The sequence below is a fragment of the Saccostrea echinata genome, unplaced genomic scaffold (genome assembly GCF_033153115.1).
Source record: "Saccostrea echinata isolate AGI-Se365-2 ecotype Australia unplaced genomic scaffold, CSIRO_AGI_Sech_v1 ptg000050l, whole genome shotgun sequence".
NCBI lineage: Eukaryota > Metazoa > Mollusca > Bivalvia > Ostreida > Ostreidae > Saccostrea > Saccostrea echinata.
Window position 1 is genome coordinate 1,881,088 of NW_026889799.1, and position 14,146 is coordinate 1,895,233.

The 14,146-nt window shown below is 33.9% G+C and overlaps 2 protein-coding genes across 2 annotated transcripts; one reads left to right on the top strand and one right to left on the bottom strand.

Annotated features, from left to right (window-relative positions):
* Nucleotides 1-2,535: 2,535 nt before the first annotated feature.
* On the top strand, nucleotides 2,536-5,156 carry LOC133203380 (uncharacterized). Its single transcript, XM_061339172.1, has 3 exons — nucleotides 2,536-3,138; nucleotides 4,273-4,279; nucleotides 4,648-5,156. The coding sequence occupies exons 1-3, from the start codon at nucleotides 2,536-2,538 to the stop codon at nucleotides 5,154-5,156; spliced, it is 1,119 nt and encodes a 372-aa protein (XP_061195156.1).
* Nucleotides 5,157-7,534: 2,378 nt separating this feature from the next.
* On the bottom strand, nucleotides 7,535-13,930 carry LOC133203382 (uncharacterized). The gene is made up of 5 exons (XM_061339173.1): nucleotides 13,714-13,930; nucleotides 12,949-13,002; nucleotides 11,375-11,548; nucleotides 10,493-10,651; nucleotides 7,535-7,764 (listed from the first exon to the last, which is right to left on the bottom strand). Exons 1-5 carry the CDS (start codon nucleotides 13,928-13,930, stop codon nucleotides 7,535-7,537), a joined length of 834 nt encoding a protein of 277 aa, XP_061195157.1.
* Between the last annotated feature and the right edge of the window lie 216 nt (nucleotides 13,931-14,146).

Below are 14,146 nucleotides of genomic sequence, written 5' to 3' on the forward strand. Positions count from 1 at the left end.
TTTTTCCTTGGATCCGTGTTTTGCCCTGTTTATGATTCATATTCTTTCACGGATTATGATATTTTGATGTTCATACGTTTAGTGATGTCAAGATTTTTTTATGTCACCAATTTTCACACACAGATAAGTCAAAATTGATACAAATTATTATTTTAAAAGATCTAAATCTAAGTCACATTCGATTGGTAAACTCAAGGATTCTTGTTTCAAGTTTTCTCCAAATACGTTGTATTTCCACTATGGAAGAGTTATACTTCTTAGTGCGCTCTTTTGTGAAAAAGTCGGAAAATGTACAAATCTCGCGGGATTACTGGGACAAACATAACATAAAAATGTAAACAATATGTTGAATGTCGATGAACGTAAGAAAATGCAAATGAAATATTTTATTGTTGTGGACTTTATATACATCAAGAGTAGGAATGACAACGATATCAATTTATATCTATAATTGTTGATCGTATGTATCTATTTATCGTCTGGTACATCTAAATACAATATACATGCCTCGGAAATGTCGTATTTTTTATTAATGGATGATAAATTTAGGGTTCTCGCTCTCTTACATATGTCTTTTGGTTCTTCTACTCTTAATTAGAATCACAAATACATTTAACATTTAAAATTGGATTGAGATTGGCATGTTTTGTATTATCCGCAACGCCATGCTGTCCCAGTCAGACGACCAAACGCGCCTCTAATTTTGAAGAGTTCACTAATGGAAATAAAACGTATTGACCAAGTGGCTATTGATAAGAAGATAAAGATATGTGAGAAGATTTTAATACTCCTACAACAGCGAAAAACATACGGACAAATTTCTATCAGTAAAACTCACTTAAAGCTTCTTACTCAAAATGTCTGACACTCCTTGAGATTTGTAAATTTCTTACAGGAATTTTACCGGAATTTTTTTTTTTTTTTTTTTTTTTTTTTTTTTTTTTTTGATCCTGGTTTCATTCTCTAGGGACGGTAATTATGAAGGTATCGGTCTTTTATATATTTAGAAAAAACACACACAGAAGTTGATATATTTCCTCCCTGTAATTATTTTTAAATGGAAAAATTCTTATGTTTTAAATATTTGTCTATCATTCTTCCAATTTTTGCATTTGACATCTGATGCTCTGCAAAGAAAAAAATCACAACTAGAAAAGGGAGACACCTGCATATAGAAAGCAATTTGAAAGAGACGATTTTTTTTTCTTTATTTTTTTTTTAAGATGTACAATATATTGGAGTTTTAGAGTCAAACATAAGTTTTATCAATATTGCTTTTTCATTAGCTGTTTTTTAGTTTATTTTTCTCTTTTTTAACATAAAGGTGTTAGTGTAAATAGATCAACTGAAAAAAAATAACCATTCATGATTTTTCACATCTTTTAAACCCCATATTCAGTAAAATTATAATTACTGCAACATGAATAGATAATCAATATGCAATTGCAGTCGAGTACATATTAAATGTCAACACATTTTAAGGAGGGCAAACTTGTGCTTTTGATGAAGATTTGGATTCTGAGAAAATGTGGAAATTACATCTTTCCATTATAAAATGAAACTTAGAGGGCGTCAGAAATGCATGTATCTCCTGTCTGAACTTTTCTGATTTCAAATACTATACTATAGTAATTAAGTGCAATTCACTTTTTAGGTAATCCTGTAGACTCCTATCACGAATGAGCATCATTCTAAAAAAAAATGTATGTGTGTAAATTTGTGTGTGTGTGTGGGGGGGGGGGGGAGGGGGGAGGGGGGTTTAGATGAATGAAATTGGAGCAGGCACCTACTGCCCTACTGTAGTGCGCAATATTAAATCTGTCATGCCTGTCATGAAATCATAAATACATGTAAATGCCAATGGCTTTGGAAAATTTAAGTTAATAGAAAAACTATATACATGTAATGAGATGATTTACAAGTCTTAAGATTTCACCCATAAGTCATTTATGGATTTGTTCAGAATATGGCGGCCAGATTTCCTTTGGAATACAAGGGTTCTCCATCATTTCAGAATTAACTGTGGCGCAAGACTTACGCGAAGTGCTAATATTCGCGGGCATTTCGCGACCGAATTTACGAAGGAACCACGAAATAAACTGAAAAACACGCTCCCCTATTAATCAATAGTTTAATACACAAACAGCAATTATGATTATAATTAAATTTATGTATTAAATGCGTTGTATTTACTATTTACATGTGTGTAATTGTTTATTTAATAGATATAGCATGCTGGGGATTCACGCCGGTGGACTGCAAAATTTCCAGCCAATGATTAACGAGCTAGGGTCACGTGGTCAGCTGAGCTGATCAGATGTATTTTGATACCCGCACGCTGACCACAGTTATTTTGAAACACGTATATTTCAAAGAAATTGGAAGCTGACGCTTAAAGAAAGCCAAGAAGTTGTGCTTTCTAAGTTACGTTATTTGAAAATGATTATTCTTTTAGTCGGCTTATAGTCTGGTAGTGCGGGGGTATCGTTTAAGTAGCCGTACAAAGAGTTTTTTTTAAGTGTGAAGTTGATAAGTATGGCTTCTGGACTGAATGTTTGTATCATTGGACATTCTTACATCCGTAGATTGGAGGAATATTGTTCTAGTTTGGGTATAATTAATTTGAAGTTGGATGACAGTTTTAATGTTAATTTCCGTGGGAAAGGAGGTCTTTGTTTACGCCACCTTAATGTGTCTCAAGGGCTCGGTGCTAGAAGGGAACTTTTTCATTTTATTTCGCCGCCAGATATTATTTTCCTACAGGTCGGGGAAAATGATATAAGTGATCTGACTTGTTGTGAAAAGTTAGCCGGAGACCTCATATCTGTGGCAGCATCATTGCGGGATGGCGTCGGTGTAAAAATAGTGATGATTAGACAGTTGATACGACGATTGCCTTTCGCAGCCTGCAAAAGCTTTAATGACAAAGTAGTAAAGACAAATACGCAGCTGGAGATCAGGACCCAGTCTTTGCCGTGGATTCATTTTTGGTGCCAAATGGGTTTCTGGCATGACTTGAGCTATCTGGGTCCAGATGGCGTACATCTATGCTGCACCCCCTCCCACGACCAGCCCATGTGGAAGTTCCTTCGAAGTATAAGGAATGCAGTGATTCAGTCGCCTAACTTATTAAGGCCAGTATAACATTGTCTCATTATACCTGTATTGCACAGAGGGGTGTTTATGTTTATGGTAGGCTATACAAGATTTAGGTCGTAAAGATAAAGTTAGATACTCTGTCAGACAATGTCGTTAATTAAACGCAAGTAGATGACTGACTTGCGGTTAGGCATTTAAATATGTTCCAAATAATCATAATTACACAGGCACGTTTGGTTAGCTTGTTTCTGTGAATACATAATTTATTAAGCAGATTTTGCCCTATTTGTTCTGTTATTCAAACTCGATGGCTTTATTAAGGACCGGGTTGCTCATAATGACAATGGTTTCCGTCTTATGTAGGACATGGTTACGGATTAATCAAAGTTTCCCATATTGTTTATTCTTCGGTGCAAAATATGTAGGAAACTATAGTATAGAGTCTATATTTTTTCATCTGTTTGATTAAGATTGGTACAGAGTTTTAGGCCATATGTACTTATCATGTGGAAGTAGAGGTACAAAGTTTATGAACCTACCCACGTTGTTTAACAATGGTACAGAATTTGGGCCTTATATTTACTTATTGTGTGGGAGTTTGGGCACAAAGTAGATCTGTGCCTACCCACGTTGTTTACATGTAACAATAGTACAAAGTTTATTAGGCCGTATATATGTACTTATTGTGTGGGAGTCTAGGTACAAAATATACCTGTACCTACCCACGTTGTTTAGCAATAGTACAGAGTTTAGGCCGTATATATGAACTTATTGTGTGGGAGTTTTGGTACAAAGTATACCTGTACCCGCCCACGTTCTTTAGCAATAGTACAGAGTAGGCCGTATATATGTACTTATTGTGTGGGAGTTTGGGTACAAAGTATACCTGTACCCGCCCACGTTCTTTAGCAATAGTACAGAGTAGGCCGTATATATGTACTTATTGTGTGGGAGTTTGGGTACAAAGTATACCTGTACCCACCCTCGTCGTATAACAATAGTACAGAGTTAGGCCATATATATGTACTTATTGTGTGGGAGTCTAAGTACAAAGTACATCTGTACCTACCCACGTTCTTTAGCAATAGTACAGAGTAGGCCGTATATATGTGCTTGTTGTGTGGGAGTTTTGGTTCAGAGTTTTTATGTACCTTTCCACATATTAAATAATAGTACAGAGGTTAGTTTTTATATGTACTAGTCGCATTTGGAATTGGAAAAAGTGGTTTTCGTTATCAAGTTTATTAAGAATGTTGATATGGATGGAATTTACCTATAGATCAATTGAGATAATAGGTTATGTATTATCGTATTAATGTTAATGATTGTGTTGAGAAAGTTTTTTAATTCCTACCCAGTGTTAGTTTTATCAAAGTCTAATATATTCGCACATATCGTAAGGTGACAAGATATATAAAAGCGAATGTTGGGTATTTCTTTTAATGATTTGTCATTCATATAACCAGGTAAATATTATAAGGTGCGGTTACCAATTTGGCATGTTTTACACGGTTTTGGTATGTTTCAGTAACAATGACTCCTAACAAGCTGGAAAAACACCGAGGAAAAGGAGGAGGATTCATTCCCCGGGGATCACAGTGGTAGAACCAACTACATCTGTACCAACCCTGCCTCAGAATAACGGCACAGGAGAACCATTTGATGGAGCTCAAGGAGCCACTCATCAAACTACAAGTCTTGAACTTCGGCCTGCTGTCACTCAAGTGTCAAATCAAGTCTCGATTGACTATGCTGAGCTGGCGAAACTAATACTGGTACAACAACAGAATTTAGGTACGCACACAGCGTCCCAACCTCTAACTCTGAATCAAGCTACAACAGCGTTGCCCCTGTCTCTTGCAGATCTGAACTCAACTACTTGTTCCATTTTGGCTGCGTCGCTCTCGGGAGCTTCACGTGCTGCATACAGACAGTCGTGGAACTTATTTCAAACTATGACTAAAGGTCCTAGCTCTCTTCCATTGAGTCTACAAAATGTTTGTAATTTTATCGGTTATCTATTCGATAAGCAGTACAGTGCCAGTAGCATTGCATAACATGTGTCTGCACTGAGTTACCTGCATAAACTTCTGAACCTCCCTGACCCAACTCAAACCTTTATTGTAAAGAAATTACTTAAAGGGTGTAGTAGGTTGTTACCTTCACAGGATACTAGGTTACTTATCACTAAGGAGATCCTGCACAAACTTATCAAGGCAACTAAAATGACAGTATCTCAGCCACTGAATCAATTGTTGTTAAAAGTATTGTATCTCCTTTGTTTTAATGCATTCCTACGGTTAGGAGAGGTTGTTGTAAAGTCAGTAGCAGACAGAGGTCGGGTTTTGCAAGTACAAGATGTCACATTCCATGGTGATGGGTACCTGCCACACAGTGTTCAAATTGTCATTCGTCACCACAAAACACAAAAGAAAAATGATCCTATGATTATCTTTATTCAGGGAAGTTCGGGAAGTGCATTCTGTCCTGTCCAAGTCCTGCATGAGTATTGTACAAAATCACCTCACTCAGCAGGTCCATTTTTTCAATTTGTAGACGGCACCCCGGTCACTTACTCGTTTGTTAGCTCTCAGCTTTCAAAAGCCATATCCTTTGCAGGATTTGACCCCAAGTGTTTTAAAGGTCAAAGTTTTCGTATAGATGCGGCCACTCATGCTGCGCAAATAGGATATTCAGAAAGTTGTATTCAACATTTGGGACGTTGGAATTCAGAAGGATAAAATCATTTCAATTTTAATAGGGTATAAGATAAAATACCAAATATTATCTATATATAGAGCTGCAGTTGGCATTGAGCAGTTGGCAGTCGTATATGGAACTCCAAACTTATGTACTTATTTCTATTTTTTTCCGCGAAATGATAGGGATGTACAGCTGCTTAATTCCTTTTAATTAAAAAATAAATCACTATAAGCTAATCATGACTTCTCATGCATTTACGACGAGCGGAAAAACAACCTCGAATGTTTTATATATGCAACCATGAAAACCCTCCTTTTTATCAACATTGAAATAAATACTGGGAGACCTCTTTGGATATTTGGAGCTTAACTTCATTGAATGTGAATATATTACCTTAAAATGCTCTGGAGGTGGCATTTAACTCTGTTCGTATAATACTTTATACTCCATATTGTATTAAATTTTAACATCAGGTTTTGTAAATACATTCGAGGTAGGTGTTTTTCCGAACTTGCCGGAAACGACCAAAAAGATGCGATCTCACCCTATCCTTACGCCCAGTGAATGGGGTTGCTTTAAAACCAAACGATTTATAAAATTGTTTAGACATAGGCTTCTCATACCTCAATACGTATACGGACAGAGATACTTATACGGATATATCAGATAGAACATTCTCTAATATTGCTCTTTCAATACGATGATTTAGCCACCTGAAAAAATTCAATATTCATCGAGCCCGAAGGGCGAGGTGAATATTGTACTTTGGAGGTGCCTAAATCATTATATTGTCTAAAAAAACAGCAATAATTGTTTTATTATATGATTCAATGAATAAATGACACTAACTCGTTAAGCAATACAATACATCTTACTTGATTACATTGGCTTAACCAAACGCAATGAGAGAAGTGGAAGTTAAAAAATAAAAAATAAAAAGTTAGGCAAGTGGGATCGATTTTGAAAGTGGAGAGGTGGCATTAACATAAAAAAAACAACTTACCTAAAAAAAAAAATAATTTCAATATATTTATTATACATACAATCATTTGTATATTTTTATTTGATTGATACATCTACTCAAAATCACTTCTTAAATGCATCACCATTTGAAGAAATCAAATTCATTATATTATATTCTTTGTCCTAAAATACTAGTATGGAATAAAAAAAAAAACACTAATAAAAAATCCTCTCTTATAATGAAAATCAAAAATAACATAATTAATTATGTTATCTAAATAAGCATCATGGAAAGACTTCTACAGAGTTACATCTATTTATTCATTTCTTTTGTTTGTGTTTTATTACTATGAAAAAAGCACATCAAAATCTTCTTTACAATACAGAATCTTGAACCTCAATGCAGATAATTTCATTAAATAGAATGCTGATGTCATTTCGACAGTACTGATACATCAAAACATTTTAATCTAAAATAATCAATGGATGCAGTTTTAAGTATACTTTTAATTATCTCTAATTATACAAAATTATACAAAATAAATCCAAAGAGAAAGTTTAACAAACATATGCAGAAAAAAAAAATATCTCAGCTTGTTCTTTAAAATAAAATATCCGAAAAAATATCATAATGTACAAAATGATATTTACTCAATCATTAATCAACAATGTGATAAAATGCGTTATTTTTGGCCGAAACTGAGAAACAGTGTATCTACACAATGAATAAATAAAAGATGTTATCAGAAATTAGTTTTTGATGTGTTGCTTAATTTTTGCGCTGAAGAAAAGTATGACAATCAGCAAGGAAAAGTAATGCAGCAACCAGACACAATATGGCGACACCAACACTTCCGATTGTTAGGGAACTAGGGCGAGGATCATAGGCACATCTCAAGCTTCTGTCGTAAGAACTTGTGTTTCTTTTTGAAATTTTCAAATTGCAAATAATTTCTTCTCTTGAGCTTACACTGGTGTTTCCGACTGATATTCTCGACGCTTAAAAAGACATAATTCTTTATTTAATTACATGTATATGTTTATTACTTTGACATCTTTCATAAATCGATTTTTCAATTGATAATCATAAACTATAGGAAATTAAAAATGCCCAATATGCTCAAATTATTCATTTAAAATCTTAGGAACTAAATCAAAAGCAAAATATTTTGCAAATTTACAAGAAATAAAAAAAAGAGGTACTGTGAGCACAGAACTCACAAATGATACCCCGTTCAAAAGAATGCGTTGAGCTTGTATTAATATTTGAGCATAATACAGTACCTTCAACTGGTCAATGGTCTAATTCAGATCATAATTTTTATGCCCCCGTAATCAAAGATTCGGGGGTATATAGTTTTTGCCCTTTCTGTCCGTCTGTCTGTCTAGCTGTCTGTCTGTTTGTCTGTTAATCTGTTTGTCTGTTTTTCCGCAAAAACTTTAACCTTGCCCATGACTTTTGATTGGTTGAGGCTATGGCTTATATATATGCAAGTTTAATGCTTGTGACAAGACCTTTCTTTGATTACCATCATATTTGACCTTTTGACCTTGACTTTGGAGTCTGATCCAATTTTGCAAAATTTTACCCAACTTTAACCTTGGCCATAACTTTTAAACAGTTAAAGCTAGGGCTTTCATTCTTCACATATGTAATTCTTGTGACAAGACCTTCCATTGGATACCAACAACTTTGACCCTTTGACCTTGACCTTGGAGTTTGACCTACTTTAAAAAACTTTAACCTTGGCCATAACTTTGAACGGTTAGGGCTACGGCTTTCATACTTCACATACGTAATTCTTTTGACAATACCTTCCTTTAGATACCAACAACTTTGACCCTTTGACCTTTACCTTGGAGTTTGACCTACTTTAAAAAACTTTAACCTTGGCCATAACTTTTGAACGGTTAAGGCTACGGCTTTCATATTTCACATACGTAATTCTTTTGACAATACCTTCCTTTAGATACCAACAAATTTGACCCTTTGACCTTTACCTTGGAGTTTGACCTACTTTAAAAAACTTTAACCTTGGCCATAACTTTTGAATGGTTAAAGATATGGCTTTCATACTTCACATATGTTATCCTTGTGACAAGACCAACAACTTTGACCATTTCACCTTGACCTTGGAGTTTGACCTTCTTTTCAAAAAAAAAAAAAACAACTTTTGAACAGGTGGTGCTAGGGCTTTCATATTTGACAAGGGTATTTCTTTTGAGAAGACCTTACCTTGGGTACAACATATTTGATTTTCATTTGAGAAAGTTTAACCTTCACTTTAAGTTGCCATACAGGGGCATCAGCGTTTCACAAACACATCTTGTTTTTGAATAAGTTTCGCTACATATGAGTAACTTCACTCCCTTGGAATTAAAGTATAGTTAATTTGTATACATCAATGACATGCTTTTATTTTTCCAATTAATATTACGACGAAAAGTAAACAAAATATATGTAATGTTTCCATCTACGTTGTCTGTTTATTTTTCCGTTTGTCTGTTTGTGTGTCTATTTGCAAGACAATTAAACAATATTAACTGATTTTAATGGTTATAAGGGGTCTTAATGTTACAAATGGACGACATTTTAAGGTTTTAGTGTATTCAGGCCAAAGACCGATCGTGTAACCTTTTTGTTATTTTCAACAACTGTTCAGTTTCAATTTAATTGATTTCGATATGCTCCTTGACCATATGTTTCCAGTTTAACGTTCGAATTATTTGAAACACATCATTAATTTGAGAATAATACGACGTTGAATAGAAAGAAAAAATACAAGTCTTCGAAGATTCAGGGGTGTATAGTTTTTGCCCTGTCCGTCCAACTGTATGTCTGTATTTCTGTTTGACATGTCTGTTTGTCCGCAAAAACTTTGATCTTGCCCATAACATTTGATTGGATAAAGCTATGGCTATCATATTTCACATGAGTTTTCCTTGTGACAAGACCTTTCTTTGGGTAATAACATAATTGACCCGTAGACTTGGACCTTAGAGCTTGACCAACTTTTGCAAACTATAACCTTTGCCAAAACTTTTGAACAGTTTGGTGCTAGGGTTTTCATATTTCACTTTTGTATTTATCGTGACAAGGCCTTTCCATGGGTGTAAATATTTCTGACCTTTTGACCATGACTTTAGACCCACTTTTTAACAACTTTCAAAACACATCCTGTTTTGTTTTGTTTTGTTTTTGTTTTAATCAACCTCCGATCATTCAACTGTAACGTAATTTTTGTACTGTATCCAGAGTTGTCAAAATACCATGTGCATGTAATTTGAAATGTCAATACTATTACTGCGCATACAGAGTAATTAATTATATAAAATTAATTTGCCAAATAACGTAAATTAAACTTCCAAGAGTACGCAAACCAGCTGGATGTGCATAAGTGTGAACTATTATTATTTGAAATTACTTTGGTTGTAAACATCCAAATTAAAAATGTGAAACTGTAAATAAATAAGGTTTAGTGGTTTAGTTCTGCTAGATGCGTCTTTTTTTCTTTTCCTTTGTTAATTTATTCCTTTGAAACGTTTTCTTTCTTTTTTTTAGGAAAATACGAAATCCAGTAAAATTTAACCTATTTCATTGTGCATATCGTTGATTATTTTTTTGGATAAATTAAGCCTCTTAAGTTGGGGGTGGGGGATTTTAAAACAACTTCTGCTAAATGATTTTTTAAAAGTAGGTTTCACATATTTTTAAATAACAATTCACCTTTGCATTCCAGCTTAGTTGTGGTCCAACCAGTTCCATAATATAAAATAATGTTTCCTCCCATGTCTGGGTAAAATCCTACTCGACATGCATACTGAGCAATGTTACCACTCACCAAATGATCTGCATTAGCAATGGTTGGAGGGTTTGGTACTGTAGCTGAAAAAAAAAGTTGATTGTGCTAAAACAGCTTGACTGTAAATTTTGGAATATCTATATATTAACTTTGAAAAATCGAAATGAACATTCTTCAACTTCAAAAACATTGCTTACAATGTAGCTGCAGAACTGTAGCTCTCTCCGAAGAAAAAAATATTCCAAACTTTCTCAGACCAGCGAGCTACAGATTTGCAGCTTCTTACAATAATGTACTGAATATATTTGAAACATAATGAAAACAAGAAATAATATTGTCTTTCCTCCGAATCCATTACAAGGGCGGCCATTGTGGGAGTTTTATTCACACACTTCGTAATTATTATTATTATTATTATTGTAAAGTTTCGTTAAACATTTTCTTTGGCAACCGCTGCCATTTTGAATCTTGTATGTACAACTACACTTTTGGTAATTATTACTGTGACGTTTATTTAGAAAGTCCTTGTCACCTTCAAAACTCCTTCAGACAAATGTAGTGGAAATTCATAACAATAGAAAAAAAACAAATGAAAAGAAGAAATATAAAAAAAATATATATGAAATGAACCAAAATTTATTTTTAAAAAAAATGAAAACTGATTTACGGAAACTTGGAAAATGAAAGATAGATTGTTAGACGTTTTCAACTTTTCCTCTTAATAAAAAAGTGTATATTTCTATTAATGCTGAATAGAATAGTGTTTTATTTTTACTTTTAGATATAGTTTTATAAAATTAACTTACTAAAAAGCGAACATGTAAGATGAGTTTCTAGCCAGTGTGTTCCGTTACATGACGAGACGCTCAGTCCACCATTACTCACGAATCCCGCCAAACAAGAGTAAGATGTCAGACTTCCTCTGCCTAATCCATTATTCACCTTTACAGTGTTTAAAATATCAGGTGGCGGTGCACATTCTAGAGATAATTCAAATGATATTCATCAATGATTAAATTCAAATATGAAATTTCATGCAGTAATTAAAGTAATAATGAAAGAATCAGAATTAATTACATTATAGTTCAAACTACTTCCATTTTACGAATTAATATCTAATTCCCTGTCTTTTAGATTTCATTAAAAAAGAGTCCTCATCTATTTGTATTTGTATATTTGATATACATGTATATTGTTTAACAAAGAAATTAGTGTAATGGTTTTCTTTTCTTATTTATAAGTTAGAATGTATTTTTGATAGACGATTATGGCCAACTAAGAACTAAACTGTACGACAAACAGGAAGACTTCAGCTTTTCCATCGTCAACTTCAGTTATTTAATATGTGGTAATATAAGAACATCACCTGCATATGGCGGATATGTCTCCCAACTGATTCAATACGCGGAAGCATATTATGTATAAGCTCAATTTTTTAAACCTAGGGTAGCTTCTGACAAATAATTTGATATGGTATAACGGATATTTTCTGCGGTTGTCCAATTTTTGCGGAATTTTGCGGATAGGTTAAATCCGCAAAAATTGCAATCGCAAAATATTTTTAATATTTATACAGATATTTTATTCATGCATTTATGATAAGTGGTATGTATGTCACAGGGTTCTCGTTAACGCAAGAACCTGCCTACTGGACTCAGCAAAATTATTGGGGACGCAAGGGCGTCCGCAGACTCATGAGTGGACATGTCCTTGTTAGCGAGAAAATTCGGGTGTCATCGAAATTTGAAGATTTTAGAAGTCAGGATTTGTACAAAATATATTGAAACAAACCTTCCTGTAAATAATAAGTATTTAATAAGTTTATACAAAATAACATCTTTTCTTGTACCTATTTCTTAATTTTAAATACGGATATGAATGATTAAAAGAGATTTCGCGATTATTAGTCCAAACTCCGATAGCTGCAAACAATACATGGTAGCTTTTCTTTGTTCCTTTCTTATTTAAACACTTTTTCAATCTTGTGTTTTATCTTGAGAACATAATTACTGCTTGTATATATATGTGGCTTGATTGCCTCGTGAATTTCAACCAATGCGGACGACTGACAGGATTAGTTACGCATAAATGCACATGGCACCTGTGATTTTAGGATACTTGATTATGCAACTGATTTTGTGAGCCTTAAATACAAACACCAAGTTATTATCAATTCCAGTGAAGTGTGCCGTTTCGCATTACGTCACGATCTTTTTCGATAGATGCGCCCAGCGTAAACAATTCACAACGCCGCTGTCTGATTGGTCAACTCATTTTATCAACATTGACACGGAAATAGTCTGTTGCACGAGCAACCAATCAAGGATAAGAAGAAACTACCAGTCATAAAGTTTGCGGTTAGGAGGCGTGTATTATATACCTTGATCACAGCTGTCATCATAGGTTGTGACGTAATGCAAAACGGCACACTTAACTGGAATTAATAATATTTTTGATGGCAAATTATTATAATTGTATTTTAGAATATGGCTTGGGTGCATTAATTATCATTATCTATATAAATATTTTAATAGATCGCATAAAATAAACGTCTGTTTGAATAAAGATTTTTATTGTTGTTCATGTTGTTTGGGTGTACTGATACTGCAGTAATGTAATTCATTTCAATTGGGACTCGACAAAATTTTACGAACTAACAAAAAGAAAGTAGTTTAATTTAGCTTAATACATGTACCAGTTAACATGCACCTTTGATCAATATGTCTTAATAAAAATTTATAAAACGTAAACATGGCAATGTTTTGATAATTCTTGGAGTTTAGTGAACATACCCCGTAAATAATTTTTGCGATGTAGTGCAACCACAGAAATTGAAAACGCCGAAATTAACTTGCTTCTTTAAAAGGGGTAAACCGTAAAATTTTCCAACCGCAGAAAATACCCGTTATAGGGTATTACAAGGATTTCAACAACTTCGTTTAACGTCAACTTTTTGCAAATTCTACGGTCGATTTGGTGACCTCGTTTGCAATAAAACATATAATTTATTTGGCTTGTATTTTGTCTGACATTCCATACCAAGTGAAGTACATAGAAGTGCCAAATTTCAGGGGGATGTTAATTCCTTGGGATATATATGCGGATGTGGAGGCAGTACCTCTCCACAAAACGCTTTGAGTGATACCTGAAATATCAGTATTGATGATCTTAACTGTTATTTGCACTCTGTCTTCCTGCAGCTTGTCACTTCCGTCTCCCCAAACGCCATCAATGTAGATTAAGTGACTATTTATACTAGTTGGTGTCCATATCAGTATTTCAGACTCTGTGTATCCATAAACAATTCCTCCAAGGCTTTCTGATGGATTGCCAACACTTGCAGATCCAGCTCCATAAAACATCCTACCATTAGTTACTGACAAACTTTTAACCTGTTATGGAAATTTGAATACCGGTATCAATTGAAGTTAGATGTTTTGCTAATATTATTTCGTGTATTTCGATTTCATTATATATATTTATCTCAAATACCTGAGGAAATCTTTGGTGGAAGGAAACATCAAATTCAAACAAAGTGTGTATACTTTTCAACAAAGTAAAGAGAAAAATGTAATTTA

Bases quoted from the DNA above. Each gene is read 5' to 3' on its own strand.
- LOC133203382 (XM_061339173.1), bottom strand. From the start codon at position 13,930: ATGTTTTATGGAGCTGGATCTGCAAGTGTTGGCAATCCATCAGAAAGC. The intron at 11,549-12,948 runs GTATATAATACA...AATTATCTCTAG, and splicing joins TGATGACAGCTGTGATCAAG to AATGTGCACCGCCACCTGAT. The intron at 10,652-11,374 runs GTAAGTTAATTT...TTTTTTTTTCAG, and splicing joins TCTTACATGTTCGCTTTTTA to CTACAGTACCAAACCCTCCA.
- LOC133203380 (XM_061339172.1), top strand. From the start codon at position 2,536: ATGGCTTCTGGACTGAATGTTTGTATCATTGGACATTCTTACATCCGT.